This window comes from Tachypleus tridentatus, chromosome 4 (assembly GCF_004210375.1).
Source record: "Tachypleus tridentatus isolate NWPU-2018 chromosome 4, ASM421037v1, whole genome shotgun sequence".
Classification (NCBI taxonomy): domain Eukaryota; kingdom Metazoa; phylum Arthropoda; class Merostomata; order Xiphosura; family Limulidae; genus Tachypleus; species Tachypleus tridentatus.
In genome coordinates, this window is record NC_134828.1 from 110,750,519 (window position 1) to 110,767,903 (window position 17,385).

General features: G+C 34.1%; 1 protein-coding gene across 2 annotated transcripts in view; it reads left to right on the forward strand.

The window, feature by feature from the left end:
* The first annotated feature begins 271 nt into the window (after positions 1-271).
* The window catches only part of LOC143249878 (uncharacterized), a 52,884-nt gene continuing 35,770 nt past the window's right edge, over positions 272-17,385 (forward strand). For both annotated transcript variants that reach the window (XM_076500468.1, XM_076500469.1), the window contains exon 1: positions 272-461. In XM_076500468.1, the coding sequence (XP_076356583.1) occupies positions 278-461 (184 nt within the window). In that variant the 5' untranslated portion in view covers positions 272-277. The remainder of the gene's footprint in view (positions 462-17,385) is intronic.

Below are 17,385 nucleotides of genomic sequence, written 5' to 3' on the forward strand. Positions count from 1 at the left end.
GTTTGGCTCTACTCTTGACTTAATACCTGATTGTTCGTTGCACTTAAAAGCACAGAAAGACGTTTTGTTAGTTAGATCTTGTCTGAAACATATTTTAGAAATTTGTTAAAGATAGTAAAGCTTTAACCAATATCCTCTGTGTACGATTTATTTTATTTCTTCTTACACAAAGTTCCACCCATGATCTGGACAAACGAAGAAGTGTTAGGAACAAGTCTGGGGACGTCTGTTACCCTGGGTGTCATCTGGAATCGTATCCCCATCAGTGACCTACTGGATGAGAGATGGAGACACCTTGGTTATCTCAGATTCGAAGCGAGATGTGATGACGGTTGAAATAGGACTGTACAAGGTAGAAATGAGGTTAAGGATACGGAATGTGGACCACGAAGACTTTGGATCTTATAGTTGTCATGCTAAAAACTCTCTGGGAGAAGTTGAGGCTTCAATTAACCTACATGGTAAGTTTCTAACCCTTATTTAAAATGTTACAATCGGTATGTTCATGTCACTTTCAGGTTCACTTGTATGCTCCAATCGTACTTAACTTTATTTGTATGCTACCAACCCTGCTTAGCTTTAGTTGTATGTCTCCAAGCCTAATTTGCCTTTAATAATACGTTGCTAACCCTACTTCGGTTTAGTTGTACGTTTCGAAGCCTAACTTGGCTTAATTGTATGTTTACAACTCTATTTACTGTTAGCCATACGTTTCCAACCCTACTTAGTTTTAGTTGTATGTTTCCAACCCTAGACCTACGTTAAAACGTATTTCCGCCGGATATGTTTCTGTTATAAACATCTATTCTACAGGGTGTTCGGAAAGTCATTGTGCAGCTTTGTAATCATATTTTATTCAGTCTATTTCAAGCCAGCAACTGATAGCGGTGTTTAGAAACAAAATAAGAAGGATCCAGGCCTGTATTGATGTCAACGGGGGCCACTTTCAACATTGTTTATAATTGTCATTCATGTTTACCTCCTGTATTCTATATTAAAACATGTCTGTTAATAAATATATAAGTGCACAGTGACTTTCTGAACACCCTGTATAAAATTGCATTCTATATAATAAGAATAAACGTTAATATTGTGGATATTATTTTAACATTTTAACACAATTATAAAGTAGCAAGGTTTTGAGTAACTGTGTGATTCATTTCCTTATTTTTTAATCAGTTAAGAACTTAAGTTAATAATCACACAGTCAATTAAAAGTTTCCCAATTTTATCATAAACACGTTGAATATATCTTTATATCTTTTCGGTTATATAAGTATAAAATACTTGTACATTGTGTTAATGACACCAAACTAAGAAGTTATAGTAGTGCTAAAGTGATTGGCCGTCAATTGTTGTTGATCACCACGATTAAATTAATAATTAATAACTTTCTACCAGATATTAACTAGTTATGTCCTTTACGTTTCGACTGCTAATCAGTCGCCATCTTGGAGGACTCCTAAATATGAAGCGATTCTGTGTTGGTAGAAGTTCATATTCCGGGTATTCTTGAACGACGTCTGTTAAATTTTTGGTACCATATAAACGCCTAAACACTTTATCGAGTGTATTAAATAAAACTCTTTTATTATTATTATTTAAGATGTTTTATGAATAAAAACGCTTTAAGTTTAAGAAGATGTTCAAAAGAAGAAACAATCGCCAAATTTCTAAACACCAGATGAATTTTAACAAAAATAACAGAATTTATTTTCCAGATGTTAGACGGCGCTACAACCTTACTTTATTCATTCCTCGGAAACAGCCCTGTTTTTATAACTTACATTGAAATTTCTATCATGCAGAGGAAAATGTCGGTTAACGCAACATAGACTGTGCACTGACAAACGTAGAATGATTGAATTCTACAATTAGAGGAAAACAGCTTGTGTGTTTGGTGGTGCTAAGTAATTTTACCAATAAGAATTTTGATTCATTCAAAAATATGTGAATTAAAATCCCGTTCCTCATATATAAATACCCCTGGTGTCTCAATGGTAAGTCTCTAGGTTTATAACCCCAAACACTGGGTTTAATGATTTAAGTAGAGAAAGCCTATCTTGTAGCTTTGTATTAAACGAAAAAAATCATATATACAAAGAGCAATCACATATAAAGCCAGGTCGAAATATATTATATATATATAATCACATATAAAGCCAGATCGAAATATATTATATATATATAATCACATATAAAACCAGATCGAAATATATTATATATATATAATCACATATAAAGCCAGATCGAAATATATTATATATATATAATCACATATAAAGCCAGATCGAAATATATTATATATATATAATCACATATAAAGCCAGATCGAAATATATTATATATATATAATCACATATAAAGCCAGATCGAAATATATTATATATATATAATCACATATAAAGCCAGATCGAAATATATTATATATATATAATCACATATAAAGCCAGATCGAAATATATTATATATATATAATCACATATAAAGCCAGATCGAAATATATTATATATATATAATCACATATAAAGCCAGATCGAAATATATTATATATATATAATCACATATAAAGCCAGATCGAAATATATTATATATATATAATCACATATAAAGCCAGATCGAAATATATTATATATATATAATCACATATAAAGCCAGATCGAAATATATTATATATATATAATCACATATAAAGCCAGATCGAAATATATTATATATATATAATCACATATAAAGCCAGATCGAAATATATTATATATATATAATCACATATAAAGCCAGATCGAAATATTTTTGCCCATGCTTATTTCAATGTATTACTAAACATGTGGTTGAACGACTCCATCATTTATAATGAAAATTGCCCCATTGATGAGATATCACTAGTTGTAATAACGTACTCGTGGCATAGTGAACATATAAATGTACCAGATGTATGTTATCTAACATGTAATTACGGTTTCCAACAAATTACGCTATAGATTTTAATATATATTAAGAATTCTTTGATTTCACGTAGGTTAAACTATGTTTTTACATTTGCACGAAGATCTAAATTAACTTTAATGATTTGGGTATAGAATATAATTTTATGGATAGTTCATAACAAAATTATATTTCATGAAATAGGTATTTCAGCTCGAAATTCTAACAATTATTTGAATGTTAATATAATGATTTACTTCCTCTAACGCTTTCGTACAACCTTGTTAAAAACAGTCCTATACTAAACTATATCACTATAAAAAAGAGTCCTATACTTTACTAAATCACTGTAAAAACAGTCCTATACTAAACTATATCACTATAAAAAACAGTCCTATACTAAACTATATCACTATAAAAAACAGTCCTATACTTTACTAAATCACTGTAAAAACACTGTCCTATACTTGATTACATCACTGTAAAAACAGTCCTATACTAAACTGTATCACTATAAAAAACAGTCCTATACTTTACTAAATCACTGTAAAAACAGTCCTCTACTAAACTATATCACTATAAAAAACAGTCCTATACTAAACTATATCACTATAAAAAACAGTCCTATACTAAACTATATCACTATAAAAAACAGTCCAATACTTTACTAAATCACTGTAAAAACACTGTCCTATACTAACCTATATCACTATAAAAACAGTCCTATACTTTACTAAATCACTGTAAAACAGTCCTATACTAAACTATATCACTATAAAACCACTATTCACTGGACTACATCACTGAAAGAAAACTGTCCTATACTTGGATGAATCACTGTAATAAACACTGTCCTATACTTGACTACATCACTGTAATAAACACTGTCCTATACTTGAATGAATTACTGTAATAAACACTGTCCTATACTTGAATGAATTACTGTAATAAACACTGTCCTATACTTGACTACATCACTGTAATAAACACTGTCCTATACTTGACTACATCACTGAAATAAACACTGTCCTATACTTGACTACATCACTGTAATAAACATTGTCCTATACTTGAATGAATCACTGTAATAAACACTGTCCTATACTTGAATGAATCACTGTAATAAACACTGTCCTATACTTGAATAAATCACTGTAATAAACACTGTCCTATACTTGAATGAATCACTGTAATAAACACTGTCCTATACTTGAATGAATTACTGTAATAAACACTGTCCTATACTTGACTACATCACTGTAATAAACACTGTTCTATACTTGAATGAATCACTGTAATAAACACTGTCCTATACTTGAATGAATCACTGTAATAAACACTGTCCTATACTTGAATAAATCACTGTAATAAACACTGTCCTATACTTGAATGAATCACTGTAATAAACACTGTCCTATACTTGAATGAATTACTGTAATAAACACTGTCCTATACTTGACTACATCACTGTAATAAACACTGTTCTATACTTGAATGAATCACTGTAATAAACACTGTTCTATACTTGAATGAATCACTGTAATAAACACTGTCTTCCACTTGAATGAATCGCTTTAATAAACACTGTCCTATACTTGAATGAATCACTGTAATAAACACTGTCCTATGCTTGAATGAATTACTGTAATAAACACTGTCCTATACTTGACTACATCACTGTAATAAACACTGTTCTATACTTGAATGAATCACTGTAATAAACACTGTCCTATACTTGAATGAATCACTGTAATAAACACTGTCCTATACTTGAATGAATCACTGTAATAAACACTGTCCTATACTTGAATGAATTACTGTAATAAACACTGTCCTATACTTGACTACATCACTGTAATAAACACTGTTCTATACTTGAATGAATCACTGTAATAAACACTGTCCTATACTTGAATAAATCACTGTAATAAACACTGTCCTATACTTGAATGAATCACTGTAATAAACACTGTCCTATACTTGAATGAATTACTGTAATAAACACTGTCCTATACTTGACTACATCACTGTAATAAACACTGTTCTATACTTGAATGAATCACTGTAATAAACACTGTTCTATACTTGAATGAATCACTGTAATAAACACTGTCCTATACTTGAATAAATCACTGTAATAAACACTGTCCTATACTTGAATGAATCACTGTAATAAACACTGTCCTATACTTGAATGAATTACTGTAATAAACACTGTCCTATACTTGACTACATCACTGTAATAAACACTGTTCTATACTTGAATGAATCACTGTAATAAACACTGTTCTATACTTGAATGAATCACTGTAATAAACACTGTCTTCCACTTGAATGAATCGCTTTAATAAACACTGTCCTATACTTGAATGAATCACTGTAATAAACACTGTCCTATACTTGAATGAATTACTGTAATAAACACTGTCCTATACTTGACTACATCACTGTAATAAACATTGTCCTATACTTGAATGAATCACTGTAATAAACACTGTCCTATACTTGAATGAATCACTGTAATAAACACTGTCCTATACTTGAATAAATCACTGTAATAAACACTGTCCTATACTTGAATGAATCACTGTAATAAACACTGTCCTATACTTGAATGAATTACTGTAATAAACACTGTCCTATACTTGACTACATCACTGTAATAAACACTGTTCTATACTTGAATGAATCACTGTAATAAACACTGTTCTATACTTGAATGAATCACTGTAATAAACACTGTCTTCCACTTGAATGAATCGCTTTAATAAACACTGTCCTATACTTGAATGAATCACTGTAATAAACACTGTCCTATACTTGAATGAATTACTGTAATAAACACTATCCTATACTTGACGACATCACCGTAAACAAACTCTTATACTTGACTATGGTTGTATATATTGTTATAAAAGTAAGTTATTTCCGACTATTCGTTACAGTGTATCAAACAATCCTTAATATTTTGGCTACTACTGTAAATTTTGGTATATCGGATGTCCTGGTATATTTTGTTACCTTCTATATATCTAACGTATATTATGCGAGACGCTTTCTGTTAACTTTCTGGCGTCTGGAACTTATTTTCTTGTTTCAGCAATTATTTGTTCTATTAAGAATGTTAAGTGATATTTGGGTAACACAACTTCTTCGTCTTTTGTATAAACTGAGTCACTGTGACTCAGAAAAGAGCGACATTGCAACACGTTTTTTTAACAATAAACATATCATGTTTATTTCACAGTCACTACCAACAAACTTACAGTTTATTTCGGGTTTTCCAATAGTATATTCATAGTTTCTTGTTTTTTTTAATTTCGCGCAAAGTTACACGAGGGCTATCTGCTCTAGCCGTCCCTAATTTAGCAGTCTAAGACTAGAGGGAAGGCAGCTATTCATCACTACCCACTGCAAAAGCTTGGGCTACTCTTTCACCAACGAATAGTGGGATTGACCGGCTGAAAGGACAAGCATGTTTGGTGTGACGGGGATTCGAACCCGCCACCCTCGGATTACTTGTCGCACGCCTTAACCCACCTAGCCATGCCGGGTCACCTAGTGTCTTCCAGGATCTCCAACAAGAAACGTACTGTTTAATCCAGAGTCTCCAACAACAAACTTACAATTTCTTGCAAGGTCTCCAATAACAGAAATACTTTATTCCAGCACCTCCAATAATAAATTTACAGTTTGTTTTTCTCCGAAGTCTCCAACAATAAACATGTAGACAATTTTATGATTTTTAACACAACAACGAACTTACAGTTTCTTATAGCTCATATAAAAATAAAGAATATTGAATGAAATATGAAAACTGACAAAAAATCTCCACAAAATGTCTTTTGTACAAGTTTGAGAAATGGGAGAATTTATCAGATGTTGAAACGGTTGCATTATAAGCACGTGGTCGTTCATGAGTAGGTTGTATAAGAAGGCTAGCGTGTGATGTAATAACATCAGTAAGATAACAAATCTTTTCACAAAATATCTTCCATGTTCAGCAAGACATCAAATTACGCAGAAGCAGTCAGTCAGTTACGTCTGATCATTATCGTGGATCAGCTTGTAGTTGTCCACTGTATCTCTTACCCTGTAACTGTTAGTGATTCACGTGACATGTATTAAACTCATAAAATTGATATGTTTATCAGTTCTTATGATAAGTGTTTTATAACTAATTTCAAACCAAAGCCTCAAAGTGCTGCAGTATTACATTCAAAACAGTAACATACAAACATGACCACGAAGTAATTATAGTGTAACATTAGTAAGTATCGTAATAATGTTACTAAATTACCAAAAAGCGTTTAATGTCAGAGTTAAGTTCGAAAGTTTTCATGACAAAACTACTTACTGCAATTTTCTTCTTTAAACCGATAACTCTAAGAAACTTTTTATAACTTATATATATATAACCCACTTAAACTCAAGACTTCGTGTTTTCCATCACAATGGAGACAGTTTTACTTGAGGTGTAATGTTTAAGTAGATTGATTTGACAGCTAATAAATCAAGTATGTTAATAACCTAACTAGTCCAGATAGTTACATCAAGATAGGTGTAAGTTTAATATATTTAATATTTAACAGCATTACAATTAAGTTTTATTTTAATTTAACAACACATACTTAGTTGTTATATTGTATGTAGGTTAAGCAAGTTAAGACCCTTTTGGAGTCTCGCCACATCATTACAATTCATGTCACACGTTGGGCCATGGTCTATCTGACAACTAACCTTCTTTACAATAACCTCAAACGTAGTTCCATTTTAAAAGGTTCCGACGTAAGAAATTCGTGTCCCAAACACATGCTTCTTTCCCGCACACTTTCCTTAAGCTGTCTAGTGTAAGAGAACGTTATTTTTTCTGTAAAGAAAAATCTTCTTGAGTATATTTCGCACTGTTCTCTGACACACTCAAACGTCTTTTAACATTAACTTTGTGTTAATGGAGTTCCATTTGTTAGAATACACAGCAGTTACGATGGTTGAGATAGAACTTATAGTAAAACGTTTTATGGATTCTCCTAGTGCCTCAGATTGATGCACGTTCCATTTTTCTGGTCTGAACACATCTTTAGAACCTGAGCATCTGACTATTTTGCATTACAAATAGATGTCAAAAGCCTTTACCAGAACGGCTAACTATCAACAGCATCACATTAACTACGAAACGTCAATCAATGTCAAAGTGCATCTTTGCCCGTAAAATTGGAAAGTTTACCTTTTCACTGTTTTTTTTTTTATTATTAGAACATAGTCCAAGCTCTAAGAGATTTCGTTTTAATAATAGTAGGTGTCAAATAATCGGTATCTGTTAACAATATGGCCAGTGTAGCGTATTATTCATCATACACTAAGTTATCTTAATGTTTGTTTGCTTGTTTTCGAATTTCGCGCAAAACGACATGAGAGCTATCTGCGCTAGCCGATTTTAATTTAGCAGTTTAAAACTAGAGGGAAGGCAGCTACTCATCACCATCCACCGCCAACTCTTGGGCTACTCTTTTACCAACGAATTGTGGGATTAATCGTCACATTATAACGCCCCCACAACTGAAAGGGCGATAATGTTTAGTGCGACGGGGATTCGAACCCGCGATCCTCACATTACAAGTCGAACGCCTTAACCCACCTGGCCATGCCAGGCCATTTACGAGGTATTATCTGTTATCCTAACATGATAGAAAAGACACGATAAGTTAACTTCTCGACTAAAACTTTAATTGTGAAGGTGTTCATGATAGTATGGAAATTTGCACCATAAATATACACAAAGAGGGACTTAATCTAGACTTATAGATACCATATCGACACTAAGTCTAGACATATAGACACTAAATCTAGACTTATAGACACCATATCGACACTAAGTCTACACATATAGACACTAAATCTAGACTTATAGACACTAAATCTAGACTTATCGACACTAAATCTAGACTTATAGACACTAAATCTAGACTTATCGACACTAAATCTAGACTTACAGACACCATATCGACACTAAGTCTAGACATATAGACACTAAATCTAGACTTACAGACACCATATCGACACTAAGTCTACACATATAGACACTAAATCTAGACATACAGACACCATATCGACACTAAGTCTACACATATAGACACTAAATCTAGACTTATAGACACTAAATCTAGACTTATCGACACTAAATCTAGACTTATAGACACTAAATCTAGACTTATCGACACTAAATCTAGACTTACAGACACCATATCGACACTAAGTCTAGACATATAGACACTAAATCTAGACTTACAGACACCATATCGACACTAAGTCTACACATATAGACACTAAATCTAGACATACAGACACCATATCGACACTAAGTCTACACATATAGACACTAAATCTAGACTTATAGACACTAAATCTAGACTTATCGACACTAAATCTAGACTTATAGACACTAAATCTAGACTTATCGACACTAAATCTAGACTTACAGACACCATATCGACACTAAGTCTAGACATATAGACACTAAATCTAGACTTACAGACACCATATCGACACTAAGTCTAGACATATCGACACTAAATCTAGACTTATAGACACCATATCGACACTAAGTCTTGACATATAGACACTAAATCTAGACTTATAGACACCATATCGACACTAAGTCTAGACATATCGACACTAAATATAGACATATAGACATTAAATCTAGACTTATAAACACCATATCGACACTAAGTCTAGACATATAGACACTAAATCTAGACTTATAGACACCATATCGACACTAAGTCTAGACATATAGACACTAAATCTAGACATATAGACACCATATCGACACTAAATCTAGACTTATAGACACCATATCGACACTAAGTCTAGACATATAGACACTAAATCTAAGTGTTAGACAGTTGGAAGAACTCTCCAACGAAAGGTATTTAACTAAAAAAAATTGCGAAAACAATATAAAATGTTGTACAACTTGAGAACAAATAAATGGATTGAGGAAGCATTCATAAGTTAGTTGTTAGCCTTTTAAAACTGCTACCACATATAACTTTCACTCATTTGGTTTTGAGTTCTATTGAAAGGGGATATAAATATAAAATATATTTCCATCCTCTTGTCTGACTACCGATGAACAAAGTTTGTAGAAGTGTTTTGTAACTTAGAAAGTACCCAAAGACGTCTGGAAATTCGTAAGCGCTGAAGAGTGCTTACTTACTAAGTTGGAGTGGTTATCTTTGTTTCTGGAACAGAAATCCTTGGGTGAAAACATGTACCCTCCTTGCTTCTTGTGGTGCACGAGTTAAATTTTATGAAAAAATGCTTATTTGTCTTCCCTCAGTTTCTCAGCAGGAACACAATATTCATTTCACTGGTTTTTACTTCTTATTTGTAGTTAATATTTTTGGCTCTTCGCCTTGCGAATTTTATACGGCGTGTGTACCCATCCACTTAGTTGTCTTTAATTTTTACCTCAAACTTGTAAGAAAAAACTTTTATCAAATAAAATCTCTTGTTCCCCACATCCACATAATTTGATTTTATTGGAGGTCTCAAGCGTAGCACACCAACAGCATGCGGTAAGGTTGCGATCTATATGATAACGCCAGAAAGACAAACTGAACGATTTAAAGATCAAGAGATATTGTTGTTAACAGAACAAGGTTTGGTCGTGTAAAGCCCTCACGGCTTAAGATTGACCGGAAAATCGAAGACAACTTTGAAATCGATTCTTTTGTTTTTTACTTTATCGTTGAGAGGTTTATACCAGTCCTGACACTAAGTTGGGCCTCAGTTTTAGTATTTTTATAAACGCTTTATTAGGTTATCCAGTTTAACACTTTGTTAAGTTTAGTACTAATAATTCTACATGTAAAATGTAACAAATGGTATATTTTTACGAAGAGATAATTACTTTACGTTAGGCAGGATTTTAATAATTGAAATATTAGTTTCACTAACTCTAATGTTTTTGAAGGTTTGATTATTGTAGGCTTAGAAAAGGATAGGCCATTGTCTGATTTACAATAACTTACATAATTAACCATCTGTTTTAACAATGAGCACATTGTAGTCTGTTGGAGCTGCTATCTATAGATTTAACATGTATGTGATCGAAGGGGCTTCTTCCCCATTTCTTTCATGAACCAGACGCTCATATTGAGAACTGATTGAAAGTTTGTAAGTCTTCGTTAGTTTTAAAAGAGATAGGCCTAGTTTCATTAACTTTTAGTTGTCAAAGGAGACAAAAGTGTAGCTCTAAATTCTATTGGTGTGTATGATTTCACGCCTCTTTATGTTCTAATCATCTGATTGAAAGAGTTTGTTTTTTTCTTTCCACCGAAACCGCTGAAGAATCCATTCGTCGAAATGCTGCATACTTTGATCTTATATCATTTACTGATCTCAGAATAGACTCTTGAATATTCTGCCAGACTTAAAATTATACTTGATTTTGTTTGTTTGATTTGGAATTTCGCACAAAGCTACTCGAGGGCTATCTGTGCTAGCCGTCCCTAATTTAGCAGTGTAAGACCAGAGGGAAGGCAGCTAGTAATCACCACCCACCGCCACCTCTTGGGCTACTCTTTTACCAACGAATAGTGGGATTGACCGTCACATTATAACGCCCCCACGGCTGAAAGGGCGAGCATGTTTGGCGCGACCGGGATGCGAACCCGCAACCCTCAGATTACGAGTCGCACGCCTTAACACGCTTGGCCATGCCGGGCCATTATACTTGATGGCTTTGCACTATTCCATAGTCTGAAATTTCCTATGAACAAACCAATATAATTCTTGTGTACGTATTTCCTAGTTCGAATATGTTTTAACAAATGTAAACTGTTCTTATGAGGGGCGCTCATCCCTCTGTGATAAAAGTTATGTTAACTTTATGTGAAGCGAATTAAAGCTTAGCGATTGCCTCTTTACAGTATAACAGTAATAGAAGTTAGGCATAGTTCGATAATGTATATACCAATGAAAATAAAATGCTAGATGTTGTTGGTTGAGTAAAATATTACAACTCATAACTTGATGATAGAATATAGTTAGCACACAACTATTTACAATTATACGGTTGAATCAACAACAACAAACACTACACAACCAGAGCTGAATTAACTCGAAACGTACACATTGCTGTAAACTGAAGAACTTAAAAATACAATATTTTAATAGCAGTGAGAATCTACTTGCGTTTTCTGAAACCAGTGATAAAAATACACTGCAGAACTAGATCTGTAAAACTACTACTTACACTTGGATACTTATTACATCAGTTATGCAACATTTTGATTACGTGAATACACGTGTACTTTCAAAGTACAAGTAATACAATACTTTGCATGAAATTGGATTTTTAATACACCTAGTTGTATGTGGATGGATGTTAGTGTAGCGAGAAACACAGTTTTATTTATTGTTAGATGGCCCGGCATGGCGAAATGGTTCATGTGCTCGACTCGTAATCTGAGGGTCGCGGGTTCGAATCCTCTTAACACCAAACATGTTGGCCCTTTCTGTCGTGGTGTTATTATAATGTTACTATTTGTTGGTAAAAGAGTAGCGCAAGAGTTGGCGTAGGGTGGTGATGACTAGCTGCCTTCCCTCTAGTCTAGTACTGTTAAATAAGGGATGGCTAGCGCAGATAGTCCTTGTGTAACTTTGCGCGAAATTCTAAAACAAACACATTGATTCCTTCAAGCCAGTTCCCTTGATTGTAGTAGAAAGGGGCAGTGGGAAGGTCGTTAATCCATTCATTGGTGTCAGTAATTAAATGACGAGACATTTGGCTGCCTTAGGAGAGCACCCACATCTCTCCTAATTTCTAATCTTCTTATGTGAGACTAGCGAACTGGAGGTTAAGACTGATAGATGGTGTATCCCCACCGCGATGTGGGTCCTACTTCTTCAGTCACCTGCAAAACCTGGAATACATTTTATAATCCCACCTTGTAGCTTGTACTATAAGGTTTTTTTTTCTTTCAAATACACAGCGTATTAAAAAAAAAAAAAATTTCTTGTTAATGTGTTTTGGTTTATGGTTTGAAAATTTTATGGTTATAATATATTTACGCAGTTTATTAGATAAGTCATATGTAATGTTTCTGACTTTCATTAGGCAACAAATATTATTTTTGTAGACATGCTTACAGATGAATATTCAAATGCATCTAAATTACATTTACGTTATTTCTAATTGTTTATAGTTTATGTTAAGCTGTATAATTTTCTATTCTTCACGACCTTGTCTCCCCCTAGTGGTTCAGTGGTAAATCTTAAGCCTTACAATGCTAAAACTTGGTTTTCGATACTCGTGGTTGGCAATGCACAAATTTCCCAAATAAAAGAAGTCACTATCTTGATACCAAACCTTCCAGATGTGACATAAGATATTTCTAGAAAAGGACTGTGACAGATCTTCAACTCTTAGAAATATCTCAAACAATGTAGTTCAGTTGCTGACTTTCAAAATCAACTATCTCTGACCATTGACTGCAACTGTTACTAACATCCTGTGCAAAAAGGAACACACAAAAAAACATCGCTTGCTACTGGGAAAACAAAGAGCTACCAGAAAACCACGTGGCACGAGTTTAATTCTTTAGTAAATCGCAGTAGAGCGAACGGCTTTGCAAAATCATTCTCTTGCTTCGAGAAATTTATTTTACGTACAATGGTCTAGAGTCGTTTCGGACAGAGACGTTTAACGAGAAGTCAAGGGTTAAATTCACGACATCGACTGTACCAATTAAATACTGGATTTCGTTGACTAACTGCACAACATAAGACAGTCATCACAGACACACTGCAAAGCATCGATTCTTATGGTGCTTGTAACGTCTACACTCTATGGCAGATAAAAGAATAAATCGTTACGAGGGTTATTGGATATGTTGTCATTTCTCCCCTAGCAGGAAAGACAGCAGGATAATATGGCAAACTGAGGAATCCAGATGCTTCTGATTTGATTGTGTCGTCTTATGGCTTAAGCTAGCTTTAGCTAGTTTATCAATACAAAAGCTGTACTGTAATATGTTAAACAATTATCTACTTTGTTGTAGTTCAGTAATAAGTAATTATACTTGTTTAGCTTAATATTTTGCATTTTATTAGAAAATTCAAAACTGTGTTTTAATGTGCTTTCGTTAATATAAATAAAACAACGACCTATATCTCCCAGTGTTTCACCCATACAGCTTCGAGGGCGGAAATCGATAATATACAAGTTCGATAACACAGTTCAAACTAAATTATAACACTGTTATCAGTTAATGGAACATTGATGCACGTGTCTAAAAGGACCAAAACACATTGAAGTGATATCAACTGTTCTTGGATTCAAACTGTTGAAACAAACCGAACCAACAATGATGCACGTGTCTAAAAGGACCAAAACCCATTGAAGTGATATCAACTGTCCTTGGATTCAAACTGTTGAAACAAACCGAACCAGCAATGATGCACGTGTCTAAAAGGACTAAAACACATTGAAGTGATATCAACTGTTCTTGGATTCAAACTGTTGAAACAAACCGAACCAACAATGATACACGTGTCTAAAAGGACCAAAACACATTGAAGTGATATCAACTGTTCTTGGATTCAAACTGTTGAAACAAACCGAACCAACAATGATGCACGTTTCTAAATGGACCAAAACACATTGAAGTGATATCAACTGTTCTTGGATTCAAACTGTTGAAACAAACCGAACCAACAATGATGCACGTGTCTAAAAGGACCAAAACACATTGAAGTGATATCAACTGTTCTTGGATTCAAACTGTTGAAACAAACCGAACCAACAATGATGCACGTGTCTAAAAGGACCAAAACACATTGAGTGATATCAGCTGTTCTTGGATTCAAATTGTTGAAAATAACCGAACCAACAATGATGCACGTGTCTAAAAGGACCAAAACACATTGAAGTGATATCAACTGTTCTTGGATTCAAACTGTTGAAACAAACCGAACCAACAATGATGCACGTGTCTAAAAGGACCAAAACACATTGAAGTGATATCAACTGTTCTTGGATTAAAACTGTTGAAACAAACCGAACCAACAATGATGCACGTGTCTAAAAGGACCAAAACACATTGAAGTGATATCAACTGTTCTTGGATTCAAACTGTTGAAACAAACCGAACCAACAATGATGCACGTGTCTAAAAGGACCAAAACACATTGAAGTGATATCAACTGTTCTTGGATTCAAATTGTTGAAAATAACCGAACCAACAATGATGCACGTGTCTAAAAGGACCAAAACACATTGAAGTGATATCAACTGTTCTTGGATTCAAAATGTTGAAACAAACCGAACCAACAATGATGCACGTGTCTAAAAGGACCAAAACACATTGAAGTGATATCAACTGTTCTTGGATTCAAACTGTTGAAACAAACCGAACCAACAACGATGCACGTGTCTAAAAGGACCAAAACACATTGAAGTGATATCAGCTGTTCTTGGATTCAAACTGTTGAAACAAACCGAACCAACAATGATGCACGTGTCTAAAAGGACCAAAACCCATTGAAGTGATATCAACTGTTCTTGGATTCAAACTGTTGAAACAAACCGAACCCACAATGATGCACGTGTCTAAAAGGACCAAAACACATTGAAGTGATGTCAACTGTTCTTGGATTCAAACTGTTGAAACAAACCGAACCAACAATGATGCACGTGTCTAAAAGGACCAAAACACATTGAAGTGATATCAGCTGTTCTTGGATTCAAATTGTTGAAAATAACCGAACCAACAATGATGCACGTGTCTAAAAGGACCAAAACACATTGAAGTGATATCAACTGTTCTTGGATTCAAACTGTTGAAACAAACCGAACCAACAATGATGCACGTGTCTAAAAGGACCAAAACATATTGAAGTGATATCAACTGTTCTTGGATTCAAACTGTTGAAATAAACCGAACCAACAATGATGCACGTGTCTAAAAGGACCAAAACATATTGAAGTGATATCAACTGTTCTTGGATTCAAACTGTTGAAATAAACCGAACCAACAATGATGCACGTGTCTAAAAGGACCAAAACACATTGAAGTGATATCAACTGTTCTTGGATTCAAAATGTTGAAACAAACCGAACCAACATTGATGCACGTGTTTAAAAGGACCAAAACACATTGAAGTGATATCAACTGTTCTTGGATTCAAACTGTTGAAACAAACCGAACCAACAATGATGCACGTGTCTAAAAGGACCAAAACACATTGAAGTGATATCAACTGTTCTTGGATTCAAACTGTTGAAACAAACCGAACCAACAATGATGCACGTGTCTAAAAGGACCAAAACACATTGAAGTGATATCAACTGTTCTTGGATTCAAACTGTTGAAACAAACCGAACCAACAATGATGCACGTGTCTAAAAGGACCAAAACACATTGAAGTGATATCAGCTGTTCTTGGATTCAAATTGTTGAAAATAACCGAACCAACATTGATGCACGTGTCTAAAAGGACCAAAACACATTGAAGTGATATCAACTGTTCTCGGATTCAAACTGTTGAAACAAACCGAACCAACAATGATGCACGTGTCTAAAAGGACCAAAACCCATTGAAGTGATATCAACTGTTCTTGGATTCAAACTGTTGAAACAAACCGAACCCACAATGATGCACGTGTCTAAAAGGATCAAAACGCATTGAAGTGATATCAACTGTTCTTGGATTCAAACTGTTGAAACAAACCGAACCAACAATGATGCACGTGTCTAAAAGGACCAAAACACATTGAAGTGATATCAGCTGTTCTTGGATTCAAATTGTTGAAAATAACCGAACCAACAATGATGCACGTGTCTAAAAGGACCAAAACACATTGAAGTGATATCAACTGTTCTTGGATTCAAACTGTTGAAACAAACCGAACCAACAATGATGCACGTGTCTAAAAGGACCAAAACACATTGAAGTGATATCAACTGTCCTTGGATTCAAACTGTTGAAACAAACCGAACCAACATTGATGCACGTGTCTAAAAGGACCAAAACACATTGAAGTGATATCAACTGTTCTTGGATTCAAACTGTTGAAACAAACCGAACCAACAATGATGCACGTGTCTAAAGGACCAAAACACATTGAAGTGATATCAACTGTTCTTGGATTCAAACTGTTGAAACAAACCGAACCAACATTGATGCACGTGTCTAAAAGGACCAAAACACATTGAAGTGATATCAACTGTTCTTGGATTCAAACTGCTGAAACAAACCGAACCAACAATAATAACCAGCGTGTGTAAGTCAACAACTGAGTTATTAAAATCACAGGACAACACGCGTGGGAAACACGTCTTGATATGTATGTTTATAGATACTTGTATCCGTCAGTTTCATTATATCAGCACGCGCACACAGGAATGCCAAAAATACGTTTTAACTGTTGTGAAAAAGGTATAGAGA